We start from the raw sequence: 18,373 nt of genomic DNA, 5'->3' as shown, positions 1-18,373 counted from the left end.
CATATCCATATCTTATCCCTTATATGAAAAATTTGGTCAGGAATATGTAGAATTATGGATGGACATATATACCGTGTTTACACAGTGATCCGCCTCGAGGGTTGAAGCCGGGTTGAAGCCGCGAGGCGTGTTGAACCCGGCAATGGGACCCCGTTTACATGACATAAAATTGCCGGGTTCAACACGCCTCGCGGCTTCAACCCGGATTCAACCCTCGAGGCGGATCACTGTGTAAACACGGTAACAGTGGACAAAATCTCATTTATGCGCTCGTTTGGCTTTGTGACTTTCCACTTATTACAATCGTCTCTCGCGGGGATATTCGGATGATTTTTCAGGATGGGAAATAATCAAATTTCCTTCATGAAAGTCACACCTTCACTGCATCTCTATTGATCGTACACGTATCACCTTTTACCTACTCCGTACCAATTAAAGGTCTATATTTCGATGCGTAGGCATTTGATAATTGATGGGTGTGAAATGTTCTAACAGCAATTTTCAATCTGAATTTAAACATCATTGTTCGGAGTGGAGCAAATTTGACCACGACGACTTACAGGACACGTAGGTTTGACGGAAGAGATCTTTGAAAACTCGAAGCATTCTGGATTCCTGAATCCTAATTTCGGAAGAAGATAACCAGGATAATTATGTTCAGTCATGTCTAGTAGCGGCAATGAAAGAATGGATTCACCTTGGAATAGTCCTATGTCGAACACTTCGTTCTTGTTTCAATTCACTTGGGAGAACTGCCTGTTCATCAGCCTTGCGTCCTTGATGTCGCTTACCACGGTTCTCGGAAATGTGATCCTCATCTTTCTCGTATGCGTCGACGTAAAATTACGCCGCAATAGCAACTACTATATCATCAGCCTTGCATGCGCTGACTTTCTTGTCGGGATATTCGTAATCCCAATGTTTAGTGTCTACACAATTCTAGGAAGATGGCCACTGGGCCCCTTTGTCTGTGAACTCTGGATCATAGTTGACTTCACGTGCGTGTCAGCATCTGTCTTCAGTATCTGCATGATTTCGTTAAACCGTTACTGGGCTATCACCCAGCCAGTGAAGTATCTACAGAGACAGCGGAAGCAGAGGGCGCTGTTGTTTGTAGGCGCCATTTGGGTATTAGCGCTTCTGTGCTGGATTCCTGCAGTGTTAGCACACAGATTTATCTTGGGTAGCTCCGCGATTGACTCGGCCTGTCTGTACCTGCCAGGTTTCATCTACGTTCTGCTTTCAAATACCATCATTTACTCCATCCCGATGGGATTTATGGTATACCTTTACGTCAAGATGCTTCATGCTTTGAAGCAGAATCTGCTGAATTTGCAGCGGTCACAGGCTACAGAGATGGAACCTTCACATCCTAACCCTACTAGGAAATCATTTGGCTGTTTCAGAAAAACAACCCTTTCTAAATCCACCCTTGCAGAAAAGCCGCATTTGACGATCTCAACTATCTCATTTAAAGTTAATTCTACATCTACTCTAGATATCACCAAGATGGCGGACCACCATGGCACCGGAGACGAAAAAAAAGGTCATCAAGTTACCATTACAAACGCACATGGGTCATTGTCGTCTCACAGGTTCCAAGAGACGAATCTCACAGATTCCAACAGCAAATCTATCACGAACTCTAGCGAAGGTCCGAGAGCTACACGGGTAGACCTTCGCAATCTTGAGAAGGTTCGTCTGCACCAGCGCAGAGCTCGAACCCTTGGTATCATTGTAGCGTCCTTTATCGGGTGCTGGATTTTATTCGTAATCCTCTTTCCACTCAACTCCTACTGTAACTGTATTCCGCTAAGACTGTATGACATGTCCTATTGGCTGGCCTATCTGAACTCCACACTAAATCCTTTCTTGTACGGATTCAACAAAGACTTCAGAAAAGCTTTCAGAAGATTGTTATGTTCCTCAAGGTAAATTAAGAGAACTTCAATGGAGCCGTTGCTTTACTGGTATGCCATCGGGAAGATATTCTTAAATTCCTGTACTGAACTTTTGTATAACCATTTGCCGAAGTAAGTTACTTCGAAAAGGCCACGATTCACCTACAATTAGATTTACAGACAGAAATGCCGAAGCTAATAGTAAAACAAATGGAAATAAGGGCCATTTCTCATAGCTCATTAGGTGGCTATATACTTTGTACTCTATCATTATAACTTGAATGAATTGCTCCTCTGAGTGTATAGGTAACAAAACAGAAATTAGGGGACAAAGAATGTGTCTCTCATTTTTATTAGATAACTTCAATGCCCTGTAGGGAAAGTACAGTCCAATTAAAAAATGTATAAAATGAGTTTAAGAATGTAGCCAATGAGAAGCCTCGAATTGGATCACGTTTGCGTGCATTCGATAGACAAGCTAACTTAGTCCTTGTTTTTGTTGTCACGAATGTTGACTTCTTTGTTAGAGGGCGTCGTTATAAAAGAAAGTGTTTAGAGCATTGATTCCACACCCCCTTCATACCCCTCTTCGGAAATGGAATTGTCCAATGCGAACATGAAGAAGGTCATTGTTGAACTCCTCATTCAACCATTTTGTCACGCAACGCTCATCCGGCTCTGATCACTGTGTTGTCCTTGTTCTGGAAAGAAATTGTTCCATGTCTCGTGTGAGTATACGCTTTGGACTTCCTTATCCCTTTTTTTTTTTTTTTTTTTTTTTTTTTACTCATTCAGTTTAATCCTAATGCTGGGCTTAGACTATTTTGTTCAGAATCGGTTTTGACATAAGAAGCTAGTCTGAGGCATTATGTTTATGTTAGATAAAAATAGACTAAGTATTGGGTTTAACAGAATGAGTAGAATGTGGACCCATAACTTGTAACATTTCTCAGAATATTTCGTTTATTTGTTGTTACTTTGAGATATTTATATATATATACATATACATATCAAATCATTGATTAGACGGTTTCAGATATTTTAAGCCTTGTTAACATAATGATGCGGTAAACCACCGCGTAAACGAGCAACGAGCAGTGTAATCCATAATGATATAATGTCGCTTTCTGAAAATTAGATTGATGAAGATATTACATGTAACATGCTTTATATCGAGGGTTTTGAGTTTAAAAGGAAAGATCGCAATCAGCTTGGAGGAGGTGTTGCATGCTATTTAAAAGAAATTTAAATTATGTAAAAGGAGACGTGATTTGGAAACTGATGATATCAAATTAATGTGGCTTTAAAAATTAAACCAACAAACAGTCTATTTGCTGTAAGGAATTATTTACAGAAAACCAGATAGTGGTATTTGTTGTTACTTTGAGATATTTATATTAAATCATTGATTAGACGGTTTCAGATATGTTAAGCCTTGTTAACATAATGATGCGGTAAACCACCGCGTAAACGAGCAACGAGCAGTGTAATTTATAATGATATAATGTCGCTTTCTGAAAATTAGATTGATGAAGATATTACATGTAACATGCTTTATATCGAGGGTTTTGAGTTTAAAAGGAAAGATCGCAATCAGCTTGGAGGAGGTGTTGCATGCTATTTAAAAGAAATTTAAATTATGTAAAAGGAGACGTGATCTGGAAACTGATGATATCAAATTAATGTGGCTTTAAAAATTAAACCAACAAATAGTCTTTTTGCTGTAAAGAATTATTAACAGAAAACCAGATAGTGGTTTTACCTTTTTTGACAACTTGGAAAGTGTTTCAGAACGTGTTCTCTCTTTTTCGGCCAGAATTATCTTACATCAAATCCCTTTTTTTTTTAAATGACCAAATTGTGTACTACTTTAGGATTTACTCAGCTTGTTCAACAACCTACTTGCATTACTCAAAACAGCACCTCATTCATAGATTTAATATGTGTTTCCAACACAATAGGTCTATTGAAAGCTGGAGTTAAATCAGTTGGATTAAGCACCCCAAATCTCTTCTTTCAGAACGTTCAGGTCCTTGAATGAAAATTCCATTCCATCCATTGAATGAGATTCAGTCTTCTTTTTAGAAGACAATGTCGACCAAATCATGGGAACTATTTGCTTTGTCAATGCTTTAGCTTATATAGTAACAAACACGCTCCGTACATTTCTGTGAGGAGAAAGATGAATGGTTCTCCTGGAATAACGATGAATACTTGGCTTTAGCCCAAGAGAGGGGCTTCAACAAAAAGAGTTCGACCAACTTAGCTAAGATACCGGAATCCAATTATCAACCAAATCATACGTAACAAGTTGCACTGGGAAAATACGCCATAAAAACAACAACAACAACTATATGTTTTGGTTGTGTGATTAGTGTTGTATGGCAATCAGTCTATGTTCTATTGCCCCTGAGGGGTATAGTCCCAACAATGCCATGCTATTCTTCATGTTTCAATTAATACGTGTAATTACAAGAATTACCTTTATTATTGTAAAAAGTCTCTTATTCGAATGGTTTGATAGTCATCTATAGGAGTATGATAGTTTAGAAGTTTAGTCTGTTGGATTTTTAATCAAATCAAAAGTCATTCAGAAAGACATTTTGTTATAAGCAGTTTACTCCGTTATATCTCATTGTTTGTTTTGTATACAGTATATTGGGGGAAATGAGTATGGTGAAACCGGTTACTAAAAGATTTTTACTTTTTTGAGGCCCTCGTGATAATTTTGAAGCGCAATTTTTTTTAGGGCTTCAATATTACACCATAACACAGACACTGATAACACGTAGTGCCATGGATCTCAGCTGTAACATTTTCAAACAATGCCTTTAAACTCTCCACCTGTTGTTATATATTCTATTGTATATATTAGTTACAGGAGGTAGTTAACATTTTTCAAATGAAAATGCCTTTGTTTTCTGTATCATTTTATATCTTGATCACACTGGATCCTCCTGAATTTAACGTTGACTTACTTGACTTAAAGAGAAGGTTGAGTTCTGGGAAGAGGTAAAAAACAATTTGTTAGCGTTGTTATTGTTACTATGCAAGTGTGGAAGAACATCAGATAAAAAACGTTCTCTGAAAATCATGGCTCTTCAAATGCCATAATATTCTAAATAATGGTATGTAACAGCATACAAATCGGGACGGATTTTTTAAACTCCATGTTCGTGTAGTCCCATATACATATTTATGTGTACATAGTGCTTGTATTTACTAAGACTGGGCCACATTTCTCATCAATTTGATGATTCTAGAACCTTGCTGTACACACCGATACTTATATGCTAGATGATCAACCTAATTTCCCGATCGATTCCACAAAGTTTCTCTCACAATGCAATCGCAATATAACCAGAATTCAAATTTATCTTCAAGCCGTCCACACCATCACTGGGATGTATGACGGCTTCTGTTTCTTCTGTTAGCCTAGTGGCTTTAGTCAGGGAGTAAACTTGTCTGTTGTTGCAGTCCGCCTCGAAGCAGTCTTTCCATCTATTAGCTGGTCTTCCCCTTGGGCCGCGTTTGCCATGTACATTTCCGTTGAGAAGGATGTGGGGGTATCTTTCTTAATTCATTCTGTTGATATGTCAAAATTATCTCAGTCTTTTTGTGGCAACCCTGTCGATGATGGTTTCTTCCATGTTAAGTTGTGTTCGTATGTGTGTGATTTTTAGCCTGTCAAACCTGGTCACACCCATGATACCCTGAGGCATGCCATCTCAAAAGTATGAAGTCTATTTTCATCGACCTTCTTTAATGTCCATGTTTCTGCACCATACAACACCAGGACTTTGTACAGTTCTACCTTTGTTGAGCAGCGTTTATCTTTCGATGCCCAGATTTTCTTGAGTGCTTGGCATGCTCCTATTGCCTTTCCAATGCGGTGCTGTATAACGCTAGTACTTTAATTGTTAACCTTGTTCATCATCCTTTGCAATGTGTGAACATTACAATTGCGCAATCCGATCATGATTTCAGTCAGGCGCGGATCCAGGATTTCTTAGGGGGGGGGGGGGGGGGCCAAATTTGAAATTATGCGAGCCAAATATTGTTACGTAATGGTGACCAGCAGTGACGTAATGCAGGGGGATGTAGGGAGGGGCGAGTTTCCCCCTCCCTCCTCTGCAAAGCGCGGAAGCTATATATGACGTTTCATTAAAGTATTAGAGAAAGAAGACAATTCGTTGTACTGTTCTCGACTCTTAATCCTTGTCTAAATTCAGCCCCCCCCCCCCCCCCCTCCGCGCAGCGCGGAATCTTTGACGTTTTATTAAACTATTAGTGAAAGAGGACGATTCGTTAAAGCGTTCTCGAAAATTATCCTCGTTTGAATGCAATTTTCCCCTCCCGCGCGAAGTGCGGAAACTTTTACGTTTCATTAAATTATTGACAAAAGAAAACGATTCGTTGTATCGTTCTCGACTCTTAATCCTTGTCTTAATTCAGCCCCCCCCCCCTCCGCGAAGCGCGGAAGCTTTGACGTTTCATTAAATTATTAGAGATAGAAGACGATTCGTTGTACCGTTCTCTATACTCTAAATCCTTGTCTTAATTCAGTCCCCCCCCCCTCCGCGAAGCGCGGAAGCTTTAACGTTTCATTAAATTATTAGAGATAGAAGACGATTCGTTGTACCGTTCTCTATACTCTTAATTCTTGTCTGAATTTCAAAGATGTTTTTTGTCTGCTCATTTTTCTCCCTACGTCCTCTTCCTTTCCTCTCTTCTCTATTTTTTTCTATCCCCCCCCCCCCCCCTGGCTACGCGCCTCCGGTCAGATAAACAAATTTTGATACCTTGTCCGACCCGGGAAGCTCAGGGGTTTTAGGCATTTGATTACGGTCAGATGAACATATTTTAAAACCTTATTTGTGACACTGGCAGGACACTAATTGGCGTGAGGTCCAGCGGGCGAAGCCCCCAGAAAACAGGGGTTTTAGGCATTACATTTCCGTCAGATTAGCATCCAGGGGAGTCTAGGGCCCTAGGCGGGGTGCAAGGGACGGAACCCCGGAAGCTCAGGGGTTTTTAGGCGTTTAATTTTGGTTAGATGAGCAACTAGTTAACTATTCTTACTTTCTTGCTCTCTTTATTTCTATTTCTCTTTACTATACCTTTTCAAAAAAAGTGGAGGGGGGGGGGGGAGCTCGAGGCTTGCGATTCCAGCCTTTCCCCGGGCCCTAACTTTTCTCAAGAATCATATTTCTTGCCTGGCTGTAAATTTAGGAATTTGTCATTTTCCAACAAACGCATACACAAGTATAATTTACTAAAAACTGAGGAAAAATCTCGGAAAGAATTCAGCATTATTTGTAAGCCACCGTTATGGAATTAGAAATAAACCACGTTTGAATTTGAATTCCCCCAAGCCCCCCCCCCCCTATCAGTACGCCAGTGCCCAGTTTTCTTCTTTCTCTTTTTTTTTCTTCTTTCCCTTTCTCTCCTCCTTAAGGTTTGCAGGGGGTGGGGGGGGGGCAAGGGCCTTTCGGCCCCCACCCCGACCCACACGTTGTCGGCGGGATTAACCGGAACTGATCTCCCGTTCTTTCGCCCTTTTCTTTTCTTCTTCCTCTTTTTTGTTCCCTTTTAGCTCTCCTCTTTCCCTTTTCCTTCTTTCTCTCTTTGTTATAGCGGGGTCGGGGGGAGGTAAGGGCCTTTTGCCCCTCCTCGATCCACCGGCGGGAAAATTGCAAATGATATCCCTTTTCTTTTCTTTTCTTCTTCCTCTTTTTCCTTCCCTTTATCTCCTCTTACCCTTTCCCTTTCCTTCCTTTTCTCTTATTTTTTGATTGGAGGGGGGGGGGGGTGCAACAGCCTGGGAGGCAAGGCCCTTTCGCCCCCCCCCCCCCGATCTCCTTCTTCACCCGTTTCTTTTGTTCTTCCTCTTCTTTCTTCTGGCGCTACACCTCTTACAAAAACAAAATGCAAAAATATCCAAAAAGAGAGGACTGCAATGGGAAACTTTGATTTAAGCTACGCGACCATTATTCTCTCATTTCCTTTCACATTGTATCTAATAACCATGAGAATTGCCAAGCTATTGTATACGTTATTTCGTTACACGCACACACACAAACACACGCACACACACACACACATACACACGCACGCGTACACACACGCACACACACACGCACACCCACACACACACACACACCCATTCTCACATCAGGGCCTTTGTGGGGCACCTGATTGTGGGGTATTTCTGTGTGTTCCAGATATACCTTGTGGTCCCCTACTAGTGGGGTATGTACAACCTGGCGATAACAACCCGGCGGTGTGCTTACGATGTTACCATAAAAAAGTGTGCAAGTTTTAGCACACGCTCACAAAAAGTCATTTATGGGGTACCACTTCTAATGCCCCGCAGGGCATAGGACACCGAATATACAGTCATTTGAAAGACTTTACTCTGTGGGGTCCTGAAAAAATACCCCACAAAGTAAAAATGCCTCACAAGGGGTATGTGAAGCGCACATAAAACCCCACAAGAATGCTGAGGCGAGAGCACACACACACACACACACACACACAAGATCATAACCTGCACGAGTCTACAAGGTGTGAGAAAACTCTGATTCAGGAAAGAATGCAAGGGTGAAAGTAAAAGCGAAAAAAGTGGACACTCTCACATGGCTTCCATGGATGCCGTCTTTGTTCTCTTTTTGCCTTCTTCTTACTCCTTGACCGTTCGCGCATATTTTTTTTTTTACAAAACTGTTTAGCCATAAATATATAGTACATGAGCAAGCACGTATACCCAGGGAAGGGAAGGTAATAGAAAAGGGAAAACAAAAAATACATAAGGAGAGTGCAGAGGATATGGAGAAAGAAAGACAAAGAAATACATAAGAAAAACATAACGGAAGGGCTTTTAGGCACCAAATTACGCATCTAGGGACCCGCCTTAGGCCCCTTGGTTGAGTCCAGAGGGCAGAGCCCCCGAAAGCTCAAGGACTTTAGGCATTTAATTACGGCCAGATGAGCAAACAGGGGCCCGCCTTAGGGCCCTTGGTTGGTTCCAGGGGGTAGAGCCCCGGGAGCTCATGGAAAAATACTGCCATTTTAGCAATACTTGTAAATCACTGGTATCAAATAAAAAATAACCCATGTTTAAATTGTATTGGGGGGGGGGGTACTGCCCCCTCCCCCATCAGTACGCCAGTGAAAGAGGCGGAGGTGACGAAAGGGACTACCCCCATAAAGCTGTATGATAAGTCTTATATGTAAACTCCTCACAGGTTTTTGAAGTTTTGTTGTGTTACAAAATTACATTCTTTAGCAAAACTACAGCATAAAAACAAGCAATATACTTTGTTCACGCTTCACTTTTACTTTGCCGATATTTAGTGTGCAGTCCGAAGGGTTGTAAATATTTACTAGGTAAATTTTAGTAAGTACTGAGCAGGAAGGGACTTCTTAAAAGAGCAAGCTGAACATTCATTTTTGGAACAATGATCTATTTCTATAACTTTTAATCTTTTTAACATACAGTGTAAACTGTACATACGTGATACCAACAGAATACATATTTTCTACAATATTTACTTGTATATTTTTAGGATATTATGCGAAGGAGCGTAGCGACCGAGCGAGAAGATTTTAGCATTTCTATTAGTCTAAACGCTGTACTCTTGGGCCCACCAGAGCCTTAAAGCGTGTTGCAGTCTTTAGTCAGTATTTGCTATACATTTTGTTGGTGTGCACTTTTTCAAATTATCCATGGGGAACGATCCCCCTCAGAAAATTGAGGGAAGACGTGTACCCCGTCCTTCCCCCGGGATCGCCGCCCCTGACTCGCACATTTCGCTTTCAATTGCAGAACGCTTTAGCTGTGTCCAAGAGAACAAAGTCTCGGAATGTGGGGCATCTCGCAAAAGACATGGGGAAAAAAAATGTGTCGTGTGAAAAGCCAGGGAAGGACACAGACACAAAGGCCCGAATTCACAAAGGAGGTTTGTAGACAAACCTATGTTTATGTGCGTCATAATTATATGACGCGTTTCAGACAAAGGTTTGTCTAAACCTTGGTCTGAAACGCATCGAAACGCGTCATATGAAGCACATAAACCTAGATTTGTCGACAAACCTCCTTTGTAAATTCGGGCCAAAACCTCCATGGGTGCGATGTGACCTGTGTGGAAGTTGGTTCCACCTATTTTGTGTTTTGCTCAGAAAACTATCCACAAAAAAGGACTATGTATGCCCCTTTTGTGAAGCGACCTATCAATATTAATGTTCACATATCAGTCCCTTTTTGGATTGCCCTCCTCCCGTCCCCTCCCCCCCCCCCCAAGAAAAAATATTATCACATTGTTACATTTGTGCACAATATATATATTGATGTGTCAACCTTGGTGCTTTCATAATGATTATTGACCTCCTTAAAATGTATATTTATATGGAAGACAACTGTTTACAGTCCAACTAAGGGTGTATAGCATGCCGTGTAGACTAAAATGTGCAATGTTGTTCAATTTCTGAATTCTTTGTATAAAAAACTTGCTTGCTGTCAATAGTGTATACATTTTTTATACATTTCAAATGTCTAGTCCGGTTAAAAATAGCACGTAATGATTTCATTATTTGACACGTACTTCACATTCATTTATCTTATCGATAAGCAAAACGATTTGCTTTAGTATCATATAACAAATATAACAGTAATGACAAGTATGGTTTTCCTGAAAATTGCATTATACAATGTATATTCATCGTTATGGAAAATGTTGTATAATATACATCAATGGGCATAACATTTTCCAGACCGATGATTTAATTACGTTTGATATTGAAGCTGTTGCCCTTTGTATATACATGAACTTGAAATAATAAGTAGTCTTGAAAGTGTCGCAATAAATCATGTGTGAGTGAGCTTGAAGTTTAATGATGTAGGTTTGTTTGATACTGTATAGCCTTTACTCTGTTTTTAATGAGATATATCTCCAATCAAATCAAAGTGAGTGATGTTATCATACAAATTAACAATATCAATCTTCTGTTCTCCTAAATAAGCCTGGGAAACTTGAAAATTGCATTACAATGTGAATTGTCAGTGAAAATGTAATACAATACACAACAATGGGCAAATAATTGTTTCCAGACCAATGATTTAAGTAAGAAGAACTTATATTTTATATTGAAACTGTTGCCGTTGTATATACATCAGGCGCGGATCCAGGGATTTCTTAGGGGGGGGGGGCAAAATTTGAAATTATACGAGCCAAATATTGGTTCGTAATGGTGACCAGCAGTGACGTAATTGGGGGTTGGTGGGTGCAGGGAGGGGCGAGTTTCCCCCTCCATCCTCCGCGAAACGCGGAAGCTTTGACATTTCAATGAATTATTAGAGAAAGAAGACGATTTGTTGTACCGTTCCCAAAAAATAATCCTCGTCTGAATTTAGTTTTCCCCCTCCCGCGCTAAGCGGAAGCTTACGTTTCAATAAATCATTAGAGAAAAAAAAAGACGATTTGTTGTGTCGTTATCGACTCTTAATCTTTGTCTAAATTCAGTTTTTTTTTTCGCCCCCCCCCCCCCACTGGATCCGCGCCTGCAGTTATAACATATTGCACTTTTAATTTTGCATTGAGTTCCATAAACAATAGTGTTTCACTCTTCTAGATCGAAGCTTCGAAAGACAGGCTAACTTAATCCTTGTTTTTGTTGTCACGAATGTTGACTTCTTTGTTAGAGAGCGTCGTTATAAAAGAAAGTGTTTAGAGCATTGATTCCACACCCCCTTCATACCCCTCTTCGGAAATGGAATTGTCCAATGCGAACATGAAGAAGATCATTGTTGAACTCCTCATTCAACCATTTTGTCACGCAACGCTCATCCGGCTCTGATCACTGTCTTGTCCTTGTTCTGGAAAGAAATTGTTCCATGTCTCGTGTGAGTATACGCCTTAGATTTCCTGTTCCTTTTTTTTTCTTTCTTTCTTTTACTTATTCAGTTAAATCCAAATGCTGGGCTTAAGAAATTTGTTCAGAATCGGGTTTGACAGAAAAAGCTAGTCTGAGGCATACGTTTATGTTTGATAAACGTGATCCTATATAGAGTAAGTGTTGGGTTTAACAGAATTAGTAGTATATGGACCCATAAACCCATTCCAAAAAAAAAGTAGACTTTCCAAAAAAGTCTAAAAAAATGGACCGTTTCATGCAATTCTAGATGGTCTAAAATACTACTTTTTCACTCAAATAGAACCAAATTTCTTGGGTTACAGAAAATAATGGTCCTTACCTTTGTCGTTATAGAACAATGTTCTTGCAAGTATCCAGCAAAGGTTCGTCGATTGCCACACTTTGATCTGTACAAGGTTTGTCGATTGCCACACTTTATTCTTACCAACGTTCGTCGATCGCCGCACTTTACTTTGACCAAGGTTCGTCGATTGCCACACCTTGATCTGTCCAAGGTTTGTCGATCGCCACACTTTACTTTGACCAAGGTTCGTCGATTGCCACACCTTGATCATTCCAAGGTTTGTCGATCGCCGCACTTTACTTTGACCAAGGTTCGTTGATCGCCACACTTTACTCTTTCCAAGGTTTGTCGATCGCCGCACTTTACTCTTTCCAAGGCTCGTCGGTCGCCACACTTTACTCTTTCCAAGGTTCGTCAATAGCCACACTTTACTCTTTCCGAGGCTCGTCGATCGCCACACTTTACTCTTTCCAAAGTTTGTCGATCGCCACACCTTGATCTGTCCAAGGCTAGTCGATCGCCACACTCTTTCCAAGGTTTGTCGATCGCCGCACTTTACTCTTTCCAAGGCTCGTCGGTCGCCACACTTTACTCTTTCCAAGGTTCGTCAATCGCCACACTTTTCTTTGACCAAGGTTCGTCGATCGCCACACTTTATTATTACCAACGTTCGTCGTTTGCCACACTTTACTCTTTCCAAGGTTTGTCGATTGCCCCACCTTGATCTGTCCAAGGTTTGTCGATTGCCACACCTTGATCTGTCCAAGGTTTGTCGATCGTCACACCTTGATCTGTTCAAGGTTTGTCGACTGCCACACTTTATTCTTACCAACGTCCATCGATTGCCACTCTTTACTCTTCCCAATTTTCGTTGATCGCCACACCATACTCTTACTAAGGTTCGTCGATCGCCACACTATACTCTTTCCAATGTTTGTCGATCGCCACACCATATACTCTTACTAAGGTTCGTCGATTGCCACACTTCACTCTTTCAAAGGTTCGTCGATCTCCACACCATATTGTTACCAAGGTTCGTCGATCGCCACACTTTACTCTTTCCAATGTTTGTCGATCGCCACACCATACTCTTACTAAGGTTCGTCGATTGCCACACTTCACTCTTTCAAAGGTTCGTCGATCTCCACACCATATTGTTACCAAGGTTCGTCGATCTTTCAGAGGTATGCAATTGCTACACCTTGATCTGTCCAAGGTTTGTTGAATGTCACACTTATCTCATACAGATATTCATGCTGAAATATGTCATGCATACTTTAATTGCATTGAGTGAGCTAGCAAATATCAATACCTTAGAAGAAATATTCTCACCTTATCTATGCAGTTATCAAGGCCCAGGAAAGAAATGATGAACGAATGGTGATTATCCAGAATGATATGTATCCTTCTTATATTGTCCAAGTTTAGGTGCACACCAATTCCTTTATATATTGTTATGTAATGGTAGTACAAGTCTACACTCCTCGGTAATAATATGTAATATCACTCAGTATATGCCCCAATACAGATAAGACCCACCCTGCGAAATACCAGACCTCCTTCCAAGACATTTGTTTAATAACTTAATCTAGCCAAATAAACCCCAAATTGTATACACTTGATAAGAGCCCCCAAACCTCCAAAACAAAAGACTTCCTGTCTTTCTCCCAACATGGACCCTACTACATGCTCCCAATAACTAAAACCCCCTTTGTTTCATAAGACACTTTCCCAGAACAGATTACATGTGTTAGCTAAATGACTGTGAGAGGGAACATAACTCCATGGAGGGAACTTGTCTTTGTCCCTTTGACACAATGTAACCTACCCTCATATGATCATGGAGTAACTCCATGATATGATCAAGACCCTCTTTCTAGCTGGCTCTCTCTTCATCTTGTATTTTACAATGTGGAAGTTCATAATGAGGTGACCGATTCGAGTCTCCAAAGTTTGGAGATAATACTCTTAATATAGTCTATCCTTACTTCTTCATATTTATTGATGTACCTCTCCTACCGCCAATAACATAACACATCGATCCCAACACGACAATAGGCCTACAGACTTCCATGGAGATATTGGGATGTATTTCATAGTAAATATACTAAAGCTTAATTTTTGATGGGCCAGAGAGTGTGTTTGTTTGGGGATAACAACTTGACAAAAAGGCATCTTAATTATTATCGTGCATGGTTTTTTTTGCTAAATAGCAGGCTGCATGGATCAGTCCTAAATTTTGAATCAGTGCATGGCTGCTGCTACAGAGTTTCAGCCATACTTTCAACCATGTAAAATACCTACAAGCATGTATCCAACCTCGATCTTCATCGCTTCTGAGCATATTTTCCGCTTCATGTGAAATTTGGGGTAATGCATGGATTTTGAGGCCTTGAGCTCAAATTTTAATTAGGATTTCATGACTATACTTGATATTTCTGATTTGCTTGCTTCTGCATAAATCATGTATAAAAATTATTTATAAAAAAAGTCTCAATTACTGTAAATGTACATTCACAGTCTGCAGGTTTTTATTTCAAATTGATACATAACAATTTTGTCTTATTTAGATTTAGAAACGCTGTAATTCTATTCTTTGGAAGAGCATATAATTTCATTCATGAATTGATTTCAAATGGTAGGTGGAAAAGAGTGTGCTCAAAACTAACATTTCCTAAATTCCTTGACCTCTATTTATCAAACCATAGACTTACAACATATGTTTTAAGTCTATGAACAAAAAAACCTACAGAAGCAAAAGTTCCCTCCTCAAAACATGGATCTATTATTGTATAACTCCATACCCTTGACAATTAACATAACAATGTTTATCTGTCATGACGAAAACTCGTCGTTTAAAATTGAAACCCCCATTTGACTTTCACCATTTCTACTTGTACTAGAGCTGAGATTGTGATAAGCCCTATTTAAGTAAACACTAAAGCGCTGTAATCCACCCCCACCGAGACCTTGATGAGGTGATAGCGCAAGAGAGATAAGCATGATACAAGGGGAAAGGAAGGGAGAAGGGAGAAAGTCACATGCAGGGGTTCGCTGCCAGAGTTAAAATTGTTGTTATATTGCCAATTATGGGTCATTTTGCTTCGTTCGAACTTTCATTTTGGTCTTCATCTAAATTTTTAGTGACTTTAGGACATGAAAATATCTTAAAACAAGTAAAATACTTATTTCCTACTTCTCATTTCCTTTCAGGCAGACCCAAGTAAGAGTTTGTTTACACTAGTATTACGTAAGATGATGATCAGAGTCCTGCTGCAATCCCATATCTTAATCTCTCACTCAGAGCCTCAAGGCTCTGTCCAAGTTTTTAAGGAGAGAATCGAAAGTGGGGTAGTGAGACCCCATCAGATTCCCATTGGTGCCTGTGTAATAGTAGTAGCTCTCTCAAAGTTTTAACGAGAGAAACAAAACTGGGGTAGTGCTACCAATTACGTCTATGGTGCTACCCCACCAGATTACATTGACTGCTGTGCTATAGTGGTGGGGTACAACGAGAGCTTTTCGTAATGTCATAATGCCCCTGCCACAAGTTTTACATACATCCACTCACTCGCACGCGCTCCCACACACTTACACACTTACACACACACGCACACAGAGCAAATGCAAACACCATAATCGTACTCCCAAACCGACACAGTGCATCAACCTACATTGCCAACTCATTGCAGATGAGGTTATGTAATTCTGACCAAGTGCAGTGAGGTGGATAGTGGAAGTATTTTCTGTAGAGCATGTAGTAAGCAGAAAGTCTACATTATAGGCCTACTGACAGGAGTCATTCACTGCATTGAAAAACTATAAAAACTTATTCTCTGTGAATATCAATCAATCATATCATGATTGAAAATAATCATTATATTGTCAGATATAACAAGTCTAAGACTCTAACATGGCTACAGCAGCAGGGATTAATCATATTCATGATCTGTCTATCGATGACATGGATTTTCATTCAGGCAGTATTTATGAGTCTTACTCAGACTCAGAGTTTTACTACAAGATTTATTGCAACTAAGTCTGCATGATGTAGACCTAGCAGAAGCACCAGTACGTATTGCTGCAAGTACTCCCAAGAAAAAGCAAAAATTTGCTCCCTCGATCGACTTCACTCGAGTCAGGACGATTTGTCTATTGATGGTATGGATATATCACAATTGAGTCTTGATGATGTATCTTCTGAAAATCATCAAGTTGGCGCTAGAAAACAACATGGCGATCTCTTCACTTATCATGTGGATGAATATTCATTCAATGAATCAGACACTGCTGATCATCAAGAATTTGTGCAACCACCATTGTGTAACATCGGAAACACCCTTCTTGTGATTACAAAAAATTATTTGATTTGAAAGGCCTGATTTGTGATTTGACTTGTGTTAAGACTTATAATAACTTATTTCAAAACAATTTATTCACTCTAGATACCCTTAAATATGGATTATCATCATTTAATTGGGTTTTCTTTGCTTTGGACATTGCAACTGTTTACGGAAAATTGGTTTTAACCATAAAATAGTATTGTAATAATGTATTGCAATTTTTTTGTTTTGATGGGTAGCTGCCATGTGATGTTAACAAAATGTTAGGATAGATATGTCCTGCAGTTCATATATTTTCTGCTACTTTAAATTCAAAGTTGTTTCGGAAGTTACAAAATTGTTTACAGAAAATTTGAGACAACTTTTTCAAATTTTGAGTATTTTTCGAATATTAGCGCTACTATAATTAAATTATATTTTCTTTCAATATAATCACTTGGAGTAACTAATAAGCTCATTCAAACCATATACAATCTCATTATTTTATTGTTCTAGTGGGTTAAATGAGGGTCAACATTGTTTACGGAAAATGTAACGTCCGAAACACCATTTCCTCAATTGCTCTGTTCCATTAAAATACAGGAGTTGAATCAGATTACTGTTATCTTTCTTGAAGATCCACCCATGCTCATTAATCATCAATAGTAAGAAGAAAAAAAATTGTATGTTGCTATATATTTTTTTCAGCTCAAACCAAAATGGTATGTTTAATTTTGTTACAAAATTCTGTAAACAATTTGCTGCTCAGGGATACCTCATGCATATAAAGCAACATTTTTTCATTAAGCTATGGCCTATGGGAGGTCAATCTAGGTCCATGCTACAAGAAAAAGTTGTAACTGATGTCTAATTCTTTATCTTTGAAAAGTTTCAGGCTCTCAAAGGGCCATTTAGCTATTTGGTCATAGTTTTTTTTTTAAACCAGTACCATATACACAAGGAGAGTATTGTTTTAGGGGGTAGGTAATGGGGTCAATGCTTGATAGTGATAGTCTTGTATTTCAGGCAGTGATATAGTGTTACCAGTGTTAATATCTCACAAAAACCTCTTTTTAAAAGAGGAAGCATTAAAAAAGAAAATGGCGGCTGGTTTCGTGTAGAGCCCTCTATACCAAAACTGAACTATCCCTTGAAGAGAATACAGCTAGTTTCTATTAACTAAAATATACATTATAATCTTGTGCAGCCACTCACTTGGCATTAGTGCCTCTTGTATAGTGACAAAGATGTTCAAAGACAACCTTGAACATTGATTGATCTCAAAAGCTCTCAGTATTGTGATTGTTTATAGACATACCATGCAAAAAGCTGTACCAATTTTATGGAGATTTCAGAGTCTTGATGGAAATGGTTTCCAAAACTTGGCCTATCGGCATATAATGCATGTGTTCGTTTATGATATTTAATACCGGTAAGTCCACAGTGTCGATATGCATTGAATAGTCATAAATTGTCTGAATGAAACATACTGCACAGCATAATTCCTATAGGTTTGGGTAATTCTAATTATAGGCATTATTGTGCATGTAGGTAAATGTATAAAACAAAGTGGTTGTAGTTTGTTATAGTCTATAATTCCACACGCGATGAATTGTATGCAATTGTTTTGTACCTAAATAATTATTTTTTCATGTCATTCACAAATTATATTTCCATATGTTAAAAATGGGCTGGAAGTTATAACCAGTACGTAGCCTGCATTGATCTTGAATTAAAGCATCTTCAATATTTATAATATGTCAATTGTATTGACTTTGAATACATACAGTATTTCTGTTCACATATTATTTATACATACTTACAATGATTCTTAATAGCCATTGAGTGCTGTAATGAGCAAACAATTTTGGGGGTCAGAAGAAAGTCTTCATCCATTCATCACCAGGTATAGCATAATGGCAAGATTGACAGGG

At 39.3% G+C, this 18,373-nt stretch overlaps 2 protein-coding genes across 3 annotated transcripts in view; both read left to right on the top strand.

Annotated features, from left to right (window-relative positions):
* Positions 1-260: 260 nt before the first annotated feature.
* On the top strand, positions 261-2,436 carry LOC115926867 (muscarinic acetylcholine receptor M5-like). Its single transcript, XM_030992409.1, has one exon. The coding sequence runs from the start codon at positions 664-666 to the stop codon at positions 1,933-1,935; it is 1,272 nt and encodes a 423-aa protein (XP_030848269.1). The 5' UTR covers positions 261-663; the 3' UTR covers positions 1,936-2,436.
* A 129-nt stretch (positions 2,437-2,565) lies between these two features.
* LOC583487 (probable G-protein coupled receptor No18) overlaps positions 2,566-18,373 on the top strand; it is a 30,750-nt gene continuing 14,942 nt past the window's right edge. Inside the window, exon 1 of one of the 2 annotated variants that reach the window (XM_783394.5) lies at positions 2,566-2,629. The gene's annotated coding sequence lies outside the window, so the exon portion shown is untranslated. Of the gene's footprint in view, positions 2,630-11,592; positions 11,803-18,373 lie in introns of those variants that run through there. The other variant, XM_030992408.1, reaches the window with a different exon arrangement.

Source organism: Strongylocentrotus purpuratus, unplaced genomic scaffold (genome assembly GCF_000002235.5).
Source record: "Strongylocentrotus purpuratus isolate Spur 01 unplaced genomic scaffold, Spur_5.0 spur5_scaffold_2, whole genome shotgun sequence".
Lineage (NCBI taxonomy): Eukaryota > Metazoa > Echinodermata > Echinoidea > Camarodonta > Strongylocentrotidae > Strongylocentrotus > Strongylocentrotus purpuratus.
The sequence above is the reverse complement of the archived record's forward strand: the minus strand, read 5'-3'. Positions and strand labels throughout refer to the sequence as shown.